Source organism: Urocitellus parryii, chromosome 6, assembly GCF_045843805.1.
Source record: "Urocitellus parryii isolate mUroPar1 chromosome 6, mUroPar1.hap1, whole genome shotgun sequence".
NCBI classification, from domain to species: Eukaryota; Metazoa; Chordata; class Mammalia; order Rodentia; family Sciuridae; genus Urocitellus; species Urocitellus parryii.
Window position 1 is genome coordinate 132,304,949 of NC_135536.1, and position 10,524 is coordinate 132,315,472.

At 44.3% G+C, this 10,524-nt stretch overlaps 1 protein-coding gene across 3 annotated transcripts; it reads left to right on the forward strand.

Annotated features, from left to right (window-relative positions):
• Positions 1 to 6,955: 6,955 nt before the first annotated feature.
• Positions 6,956 to 9,889, forward strand: Nmb (neuromedin B). Of its 3 annotated transcripts, none has more exons than XM_026388259.2 (3): positions 6,956 to 7,125; positions 7,733 to 7,913; positions 9,690 to 9,889. In XM_026388259.2, exons 1-3 carry the CDS (start codon positions 6,969 to 6,971, stop codon positions 9,817 to 9,819), a joined length of 468 nt encoding a protein of 155 aa, XP_026244044.2. In that variant the 5' UTR covers positions 6,956 to 6,968; the 3' UTR covers positions 9,820 to 9,889. The 3 variants fall into 3 exon arrangements, with proteins under 3 accessions (XP_026244044.2, XP_077656359.1, XP_026244043.2); XM_077800233.1 differs by having other exon boundaries at positions 7,733 to 7,898; positions 9,688 to 9,889; XM_026388258.2 differs by having other exon boundaries at positions 9,695 to 9,791.
• The last annotated feature ends 635 nt before the right edge of the window (positions 9,890 to 10,524 follow it).

Genomic DNA, 10,524 nt, shown 5'->3' on the forward strand with positions numbered 1-10,524 from the left:
AATCCTGTTTCTTTTTTGTTCTTGGACTCTTCTTGTGTCCTCTTTCTTGATGGTATTTGCGAAAGTAGTTGTTTGCATAAGTTTTACCAAGACCAACTAATCCTTCATAACATAGTAGGGGACTATTTCAGCACCTGAGGTCAGCCTCCTCATGACAATATATTTAACATTGTTAAGAGTCAGAGATGATCCAGCTGATTCTATCTGGTTAAATGGATTGTCTACCTTTCTCACAATCCTCTTTCAGTTGCTATAGCCTGTTCAGTCTGTTTGCTGGCTAGGCATGTCTTCATCTCCCTTCTTCCCTTCATGGGCTCTTAGAAGTCAAACAACAAACAGCATCCTTCATACACAAGGTGAGTGGGTGTGGAAAGAATACTGTGTAACCAAGTAGTATTACGGAAACTAGAATGTGCAGGACTTACCAAAAAGATGGTGAAAACCTTATCTTCCAAGTGTCATTCTGGACTTTTCCAGTCTCGGCTCTCCCCAGGTCCCACATTGTTGCATCTACATAGGTTTCACCGTACAGACATAACCTGTCTTTGCTTATGCTAGTCCCTGCCTGGGGTCCCTGCACACTTCACCTGCTGAAAACTTTCTCAATTCATTCAGCAGACGTTTATTGAGCATTTAATGTGTAGAGTTTCAGCTAGTCTTTGAGGATACAAAAGTGAGTAAGGCAAAGTCCTTCTTGCTTTGCCAGAAACTCTGCCTTAATAAGGCGATGTGCATAAACAAATTTTTCAGTATAGGATCATAAGTATAATAATAGATGCATAGAAAGCCCCCAAAAGGGGTTTTCTTTTCTTTTTTTGTCAAACTTGGGGTTAAACCCAAGGTACTGAGCTACATCCCCAGACCATTTTATTTTTTATTTTGAGACAGGGTCTCACTCAGTTGCCCAGGTTGGTCTTGAACTTGTGATCCTCTTGCCTCAGCCTCCCGAGTACCTGGGAATACAGGTATACACACCTGCCCCCTGCTTGTTTCTTATTCTTGATTAAGCTTTCAAATTTATATAGTGCTACTTCCTCCGGACTGCCCTGTACTTTGTTCATATTCCTCTTTAACATTGTCCTCACAGTGGTTGCTTTCTGTTTGTCCCTCTCTCCCACCCCAGGGAAGGCCAGTTGCTTGAAGGTATCAAGACAAGACCAGCTTCAGTTTCATCTTTGTATATATCATAGTACTTTACTTATTTTAGATTTATTTATACACTGCCTTGGTTTCATAAAAGATATACCTAGCACTATGTGATAAATATAAAATAATTAAAGAGGGCCAGGTGAAACCTATGTAGATGCAATAAGCTGCTGGGATCACACCTTAGGAGCTTAGAAGACTGAGGCAGGAAGATGGAAATTCTGAGGCCAGTGCTGGAAATTTAGTGAGATCCTTTCTCAAAAAAAATTTCAAAAAGGGCTGGGGATAGCTCAGGGATAAAGCATCCCTGGATTCAAATTCCCTGTGCTGGGGGGTAAAAAACTAAAATTAACATAATACAATTTAATTATTGAAGAATTCAGGGATGAAGTAAGTGTGGAGAAAGAAAAGGATGGAATTGGAGTCGAGAGTAGTACCTATAAGATGTCAGAAGATTCTTTTGTGTGCTAGAAGAGATCCATACATTTGACTCTCATCCTTAGCATCTAATGCAAAGAAATAGTTATTTCTGTGCTCTGTGGAATTTTAAAAAATTGTTTTTGTAATAGTACCTGAGAACCAAGAAACATACTGTGATGTTGTGTGATTTTTTTAATTAGCATAATGATTTTCATGGAGCAATTTCATAGAAAGTTCATCCATACATGGTATAGTTTGTCAGTCTCTGCAAAAGGCCTCATAATCTAATCAGCCAAGAACTTTCAACTTCTCTCTAGAACAGTGTTTTGTGATTTTTTTTTAAGAGAGAGAGAGAATTTTTTAATATTTCTTTTTTTAGTTTTTTCGGCAGACACAACATCTTTGTATGTGGTGCTGAGGATCGAACCTGGGCTGCACGCATGCCAGGCAAGCGCGATACCGCTTAAGCCACATCCCCAGCCCAATGTGTTTTGTGATCTTTAAAAACCTCATGGCTACTGTGCATGGTGGTGCACAACTATAATCTCAACTTGGAAGGCTGAGGCAGAAGGATCACAAGTTTGAGGCCAGTCTCAGCAACTTAGTGAGACCCTGTTTCAAAATAAAAAGGGCTAGGCATGTAGCTCAGTGGTTGTACCACTGGCTTCAATCCCCAGCACCAAAAAAGAAAAAAGCTCACTCATGGCCTTTTAGAAAACATGAAAATCTCATACCTCATTTTCATTCTGATAAGTACTTCCCTCTTATCCTCATCAATGAAAAATATTTTAAATTTCTTTTTCTTAAGTTTGTATTATAAAAACAATCTTCTTTTCTCAATAGCTATGTTATTATTTTGAGTATGACTTTCAAACAATATGTGGAGTATAGAATTCTTTTCTTGAAATTGGTCAAGAGTTTAGGTAGATGTGTTGGCATTTTGGTTTATCAAACAACTTAAGATGCAATAGGCATGCTGCCAGAGCTAGGCCCTATTGTGTGAGCACTGTGGTCTTTGCTGCTAGCAAGCGAACATTTCCCTCTGTCATGGGCTTCAGATTTAAAGCAGGTTTTGCTTTCCTAGGATCCAGCTAATAATATTGAGTACTTAGAATGTGCCAGATGCTCTGCTAAGTGCTTTATAATTTACAACAAATATTTACTTTCTCTCATTTTATAAATCTCAAAATAACCTCCATCCTACAAAGTAGAGAAGTCAGGAGAGGTTCAGGGATTTGACCAGGATCTTCTAATGCATGTATGGCAGAATCAGACTTGAGGTGTGTTACTTTTACCACATCACCATGCTGGAGGTCTTAATCCGGTTATTTTACCCTGTAAAGTCAAATGGGAATTTTTGATTTGCCGCAGGTTTTTCCTCCTCAGATTTGCTCAGATTATTAATACTGAGATTCTCCACCAGATTTCCAAGCCTTTTTAACCCTCTTTGGAGTTGAACGCATATTTACTTCAATTATGGAAATGTCTCCTTAAATACATGAATATTACATGCAAGTAATTATGAATTATTAATGTTGCCTGGGGCTTCTTGCTTTCTTAGGTTTTCATGGTGTCCCTGAGCACTTGAGCCATTTAGCTGAACAGTAGCTTCTTTTTTTTTTTTAAAGAGAGAGAGAGAGAGAGAGAATTTTTTTTTAATATTTATTATTTAGTTCTCGGCGGACACAACATCTTTGTTGGTATGTGGTGCTGAGGATCGAACCCGGGCCGCACGCATGCCAGGCGAGCGCATTACCACTTGAGCCACATCCCCAGCCCTGAACAGTAGCTTCTTAACCACTGTTGAAGTGTTCATCCTTTTTCATTAGATGTAGATCTTTCCTTCCTTCCTGAGTTCTTGTTTTTTGTTGTTGTTTTGGTTTTGATTTTGGTTTGTTTGTTTGTTTAGTACTACGGATTGAACCCAGGTGCACTTAAGAATTGAGCTACATCCCCAACCCTTTTTGACAGGATCTAAGTTGCCAAGACTGTCCTTAAATTTGCAATCCTCCTGCCTCAGTCTCCCGGGGAGCTGGATTACAGGCATTTGGCCATCTGTGGATTTCTTCTTAATAGTACTTCTTAATGGTTACTGTTCTGATCTTACAGAACAGCTAAAACCCCTATGTATTCCCCCTGACTTCAGGAAATTCTTTCACAAATCCCTGACTCTCCCTTCCTTTCTCCTTTCTTGAAGATTCTATTCTTTTCCTGATTTTATAAACTCCTTTTGATTGTAAAACTAAAGAGCAGGACCTGAGCATTCCCAAGATGTTCTCTTCATTTCTGCAGGCCACACAGATGGAGAACTGTGTGTAGAGGTCTACCAGGACAGACTTCACACTGTCCTGCTCTACACAGCTCTAGTTTCTGAGACTTCACCTAGACTAATTTATGTCTAATTTAAATTTCTGCTTTCCCCTTTCTCTGTCATCCTCTGTACTTGTGTTACAAGTCTAGTCTGGTTTTCTTCATTTGTTTCCTCTCTCTTACTAACTTGCTTTCTATGTGAGTTAACTCATTTATAAAATGGGCATGGTACTAGTCTTTTCTACTTCAAATCCACGCTGAGAATCAAGGGAACATACATGAAAGTGTTTTTAGAAAACAGGCAAAAAAGACAGAGTTATGAAAAGGTTTTACTTGTAATTGATTTCAATTTAATGAAGACATGCAAAAACATTAATATTTATGTCCTTTATTTCAAACTGTTTTGGATTTTAAAACTTGGTGCAGTTTAAAGGTTTGGTTTTTGTTTTTTGGTGCTAGGGATTGAACTCAGGTGCACTCAATCACTGAGCCACATCACCAGCCCTATTTTGTATTTTATTTAAAGATAGAGTCTCACATTTGCTGAGGTTGGCTTTGAATGTATCGGGTCTTCCAGGCCACTGCACCTGGCTACTTTAAATGTTTTGTTGGTGCTAGTTATAATGGGATTTGCCATATAGCTTTCATCCCTTTGGTGATCCTTTGATCATCCTATGAATCTTCTCCCCATTTTCCACGGATGTTCTTGAATGTTGTAGAATTCTGGAAGGGTCATGAGTAAACCCTGAAGATATGATGAACCCCATATACTTTTGAGATGAAAACACTGAGTCTCTCCCCGTGGATTGAACCCAGGTGCACTTAAGCATTGAGCTACACCCCCAACCCTATATACATGTCATCAGCATGTATATAGGGAATATATGCGATGAGCAGTTGAAGTCCTCATGCTAAACCCAAAGCCTAGCACTGCCTTGGACTAGCCATCCTTTCTGCTGTAGCTCCTTCCACTCCCCCAGGGAAGCCCAGTCTCCTGGACAGTGTTATATAGCTGGCTTTGGAGCTGCTGCTTTTTCTGGATCCTTAGGGACCCTTTTTTCCTGTGCTGAGCTGACATTTCAAATAGTCCTGAGGGCTTCTGGAGCCAGTCTCAGAGCCGTGAACCTGAGCTTGTGTTAGAGGAAGCTTAGCTTAATATAAATAAATCTGTAAGAAAAGGTCACAGGGTCACTGTCAGGAAAGAAGTAAAAAATACAGTGTTCACTCCCTCTCCTCCCTGAGAAATTGAAGCCCAACTTGGTGTTGAAATGGGATGGTAAAACAGGAGTGGGTCTGAGAATTTGGGGAGATCTGTATCTGCCCTCACAGCTTTGGGGACCTGATACAGTGATCCCAACAGACCTGAAGCCAGACTCCAGTGAGATATCTAAGCAAGTGACTCTTTCATCCTGTTTCCACCAGTTAAGGGAGAGAAACATAAAATAATTTCGTTCAAGCATTTAAGCAAGGAAGAATCACTAATATGAGCTTCCACTAATTTTTACATCCATGGACCAGAGAAGGTAGGATGGGAGTGTAATGGATGCAAAGGGAATGATTATTATAGGAAGGTGATAAGAGCTATATCTGCACACCATGGGAATCTGTGACAAGAAAGCAGAGAGGTGTAAATGCCAGGGCAAGAGTAATAATAGCAGGTGTCATTATTAAGTCAGAAAAAATAATTCTTAAAGATAATTGTAGTAAGCTCTGTCACACTCATACTGTCCAATGTCCAGCAAGGAGCCCAGGGCTTGGCCCACACCCCACTCTTCCATCAGTCTCTCCTTGTACTGTTTCTAGTGAGAGGGATAGCTCTCTTGGGAGTAGGGAATTTGACTCCCCTCCTGCTGTGGCATTCATGGGGCTCTGATTATTGGTGTTCAGTAAATGTTTAAGAAAAAATAAATGGAGGCTGGGGTTGTGGCTCAGCAGTAAAGCCCTCGCCTAGCACGTGTGAGGTGCTGGGTTCAATCCTCAGCACCACATAAAAATAAATAAAAGTATTGTGTCCAACTATAAAAACTAAAAAATATTTTAAAAAAATAAAAAATAAATGGATTATTCTGGAGCATAGTGTCTTCCCCTTCTCCTTAAGTGATACCACTAATCCAAAAGTTATTTTCAAGTAGGAGGACGGTAGTGTTGGGTGTGAAAGGGCAGGTCCTATAAAACTGCTGCTTGCTGCCACAAAATAATTGTGTTTATGTAAAACTATAAAAAATAAGGCGAGGGCTGGGGTTGTGGCTCAGTGGTAGAGTGCTTGCCTAGCACATGTCGGCACTGGGTTCAATCCTCGGCACAACATAAAAAATAAATACATAAATATATTGTGTCCATCTACAAGTAAAAAATAATAATTTTTTAAAAAAGATGATTTAGGGCTGGGGTAATGGCTCAGTGGTAGAGCGCTTGCCTAGCATGTGTGAAGCACTGGGTTAGATTCTCAGCACGACATACAAATAAATGAATAAAATTAAGGTCCATCAACATCTAAAAAAAAATTTAAAAATAAGGCGATGTGGTTATTTCCATTTTATACTTGAAAGTGAAGTAGAGTTGGTCCAATGCTCTTTCCTCTCCCCGGACCCACAGAGGTCTGCCTCCTGCCTACGGTTAAGGCGGGCCCTCCAGCTGGTGCCTTCTCCCGGGAGTGGTACGAGCCAGATGCTCCAAGAATGAGGGGTGTCGAGAATTAATTATGGAGCTCCTGTGGTGCCTGGCACTTGCCTGAGTGGCATAAAAATGCCCGTGCTGTGCAGGAGGAGGACTTCTTTGCCCCACTTTTAGTCTCCTAGAGAAGCTCAGGGTTTGAAGTTATTACTTGGTGGCCAAAAGCCAGCGGCCGTGGCGAGCGAGGTCCCGGAACTGTCTTGCTGCGGGGGCGGCGGGAGGGTGGGCTGCTCAATCCAGGACCCATGGAGGAGGCAGCGCCCACCCCGCCAGGAGCAGGTGCGGGGCGGGGCCGCTACGGGCGGCTGGGCGGGGCTCCTGCCGCAGCTCCGCCCCAGGCGCAGGTTTAAAAGCAGCGAAGGCGGGCCCCTGGAGCCAGCTGCGGGCGCGGGCTGGCAGACGGAGCTGTGGGCACGGCCATGGCCTGGCACGCGGGGGGCGCTTGGTGGCTTAGTGGCCTCCTGCTCTTCGCGCTGCTGGCAGCAGGTGTCTCCCCGCTCAACTGGGATCTTCCGGAATCCCGGGGCCGAACAAGCAAGATCCGAGTGCACCCGCGGGGCAACCTCTGGGCCACCGGTAAGTCTCAGGGGACCCCAGCAAGCGTCCCTCACCCCGCTTTGGCCCCGTTTCTTTCTCAACACTGTGGCCCCTCCTAGTGTCCGAGCACTAGGGGATCATCTAATTTCGTAGATAGAGAAGTTGAGTAATTTGGCTAAGATAGTAACTTGGCTAAGATCTCTTAGCAAGTTTAAGGCAGAGCTGGGTTTGAATCCTACCTAGGTCGACTGCCAACCGGTGTCCTTCCCTTAAGCAAGACTGCTGAATCTTATAACCTCTGGTGTGTCTTTCTGCACATTCATCTTCCAGGCACCTCTTCATTCCCTACTTCTTTCCTTGCCCTTTTCTGACCCTCCTCCAAGCAGGCAGTACAACTGGCAGTTTCCCCCTGGTCCTAGTTTGTCCCACCTTCCTTCCAGCTGTGCTGTCCCTACACCTGTTCAGGAAAAGCTGAGGTAGCAGTCTTTGTCACCACTCCAATGTCTTTGTGGCTCCTTGGTGAAGAGAATGAAGGTTTCCTGTCTTCCTTCCAAGAGAAGTGAAAAGTGGGAAAGATGGGGAACTTTCCCACTGGGGCAGGATCCTCACTCCCTGACTTCCATGTACCTGGGCACCTCCTTTCTAGGTCACTTCATGGGGAAGAAGAGTCTGGAGTCCCCCAGAGCATTCCCGTTGGGGACAACTCCCCATACCTCCCTGAGGGACCAGAGACTGCAGCTGAGTCATGATCTGCTCAGGATCCTACGGATAAAGAAAGCTCTGAGCATGAGCTTCAGCAGCCCAGCACCCCAGCACCCCAAACCCAGGTGAGCCAGGCCTCCACCCCAATACCAGAATGGTTTAGCCAAGGCCACCTACGATCCAGCATGGAGGAATTACCACCCAGGATTGGGTGATTACGCAGCCAGGGCATAATGGGTATAAACTCCAGAAAGCCAGGATTCTGGGCCCTCCCTGTGTCCCAAGTCTTAAAGGAGACACTCTCCAAAGAAAGGAAGCTGACCTTCCCACCAGACTCCATGGAGCAAGAAGTAGGGAAAGAAGTTCCCCATCACTCAGTCTAAAGTCACAGGCTGGCCTCTTGGCAGCAGAATCTTCTCCCCTAACTACACAGCTTTGTTCCACTCCAGATGTCCCCTACTATATAAACCAAGTGTATATTTGCTGTGCCTTACATATGGTTATGACCAGAGCTAGGACCCTGAGAACCAGAGAGGGCAAGAGAAGTCAGCAACCAAGACAGAATTAAAACCTTGTTCACGTTCACCAGTGCTCTTGACATTCTAGGCTGGATAATTCTTTGCTGTGGGCATCCCTGCACATTGTCAGATGTTTAGCCATGTCTGTGGTTTCTACCCACTAGATGTCAGTAGCACCTTGCCTCTCCTAAGTTGTGACAAACAAAATTATTTCTGAGCCAGGTGTGGTGTATACACCTGTAATCCTGGCAACTTGGTAAATTGAGGCAGGAGGATCCCTGAGCCCAGGAGTTTGAGGTCAGCCTGGGCAACATAGCAAGACCCTGTCTTTAAAAACAAACAAACAAAAAATACTTCCAGACATTGCCAGGTGTCTCCCAGGGTGGGGCAAATCACTCTTGGTGGTAAACCAACAATCTATGGGGTTCAAGGTCCTAAAGCTGGAAGTAAGCCACCCTTCCTGGCTAGCATGGGTGGGTGGCTGCTCCTCCATTTGCTGCTCCCAGTGCTATCCCTACTACACACACCCTCCTTGGTATTGTTATCATGTGCAGAAAGCAGTGTGATGTGGCAGAATGTGGGCTCTGGCCACTGTGCCAGGCTCAAAACCTAGCTACTCAATAGCTATATAACCTTAGAATGTCACTTACCTACTCAAAGGCTCATCTTCCTCATCCATAAAGTGGAAATACAGGCCCTTCTCCCATTATGTTATTTGTGCAGCATGGTGCTGGCACATAGAAAGCCCTCAGTAAACAGGAGCACTTACCAATCTGTGAGCTTTCTGGCAGTACCTGTTGGTGCCTTATTTTTGTATCTGCCACTGTGTCTACCATAAAGTATGCATATGTTGAGAGAAGAGAGGGACATTCCCTAGAAAAGGTCTAGCCCCAGCCCACATCCCTGACTTTCAGATGCATAACTCCTGGGAACCTCACATAATAAGGGCTAGGAGGTTGGGCTGGCCATCTGAAGGAAGACTATTATCACCTCTAGGGCCATGGAATTTGAAGGCCTAAAATGTACAGATTAACTAGAGAATCCCTAGCTATGGGACTGGGGGAACTTGAGGGAGGTCTGGGCAGAGCTTGGGGTAGGGAGAATGACACTGACAATGGCCCAGTGCCAGACACCATACTTTTACTTGACTGCCATGATCTCCTGTAATTGTCATGCCTGCCCTGTGCTATTGGGGCTGTGTTCTGAGAAAACCACCACCCCTAATTCCTCTCAGGACTTTCAGAGAGAAAGTGCTCCGTGGCCTGCTTCTATCGAGAGTCTGTCTCTGCCCACATCTGCAAACACCCAGCACTTAGAAATGGCAGCATGGCTTTATCATTTTTCCCTCTCCCCAGGTCATTTCTTCTCTTTGTTTTCCTTCAGTACAGGAGGCTGCTGGTGCAGATACTGCAGAAGTGATGCCAGTAATGGGGCAGACACAACATGGCTTAGATTGTGCCCACCCAGGCAAGTTGCTGAATGGAACCCTAGTGGTGGCCCCATCTGGATGTAAATCCTGAGCTTGAATCTGTTATTCCATTACTGTGATTTCCGTTTGGTTCGCCAGAAATATTGCAGTTGCAAACACAACCTATGTTCCTGCTGTTTTTCTTGCTTCTCTGATGAAGTTGTGAATAAAACCCTGCTGTTTATATATAGAATGCATGGTCCTCTCTTTCCAGCCACGTTTAAGGGAAGGGAAGAGGAAGGGAACTGGAGGGTGGGGTGTTCAGTGAAATGGGGTGGGCTCTAAAAAGCCCGGGACACCCCCATGTCTGGCATCAGCCTGGCAGTGAATGAGCTCTTACTCCATTCATTCAGCAAGGAGGTACTCAATGCCCACTGTATGCTGGGTCTCCTTCCAGTTGCTGGATTCTGCTCTCGCCTCTGCCACCTACTGGTGCAGGCAAATGTCTCTTCCGTTTCCTCGCCTCTAACGAGGGTACTACGCTATACTAACACTACACTACTGGGCTTTACTTAATCTCATCATATTTCATTTCCACGCCAAGTTTCTACAGGAGTACCTAATGCGTGGAGAGAGAGAGCCTGGTGAGATTCCAGACCCCGCTATCTGCCTGCTCTCTTCTCTGAATTTAAGTAGAGTTGCCAGAGTTAGCAAATAAAAAACGGACACCCGGTAAAATTCGAATTTCAGATAAAAAAAATTTCGTGTAAAATGTCCTAAAAATTGCATGGGCATACTCACACAAAGAAT

What these genes read in the sequence shown, in the direction of transcription:
- Nmb (XM_026388259.2), top strand. Translation starts at nt 6,969, where the DNA reads ATGGCCTGGCACGCGGGGGGCGCTTGGTGGCTTAGTGGCCTCCTGCTC. An exon ending in GGGCAACCTCTGGGCCACCG is followed by an intron (nt 7,126 to 7,732) that starts GTAAGTCTCAGG and finishes CCTCCTTTCTAG; the next exon opens with GTCACTTCATGGGGAAGAAG. An exon ending in CCCCAGCACCCCAAACCCAG is followed by an intron (nt 7,914 to 9,689) that starts GTGAGCCAGGCC and finishes GTTTTCCTTCAG; the next exon opens with TACAGGAGGCTGCTGGTGCA.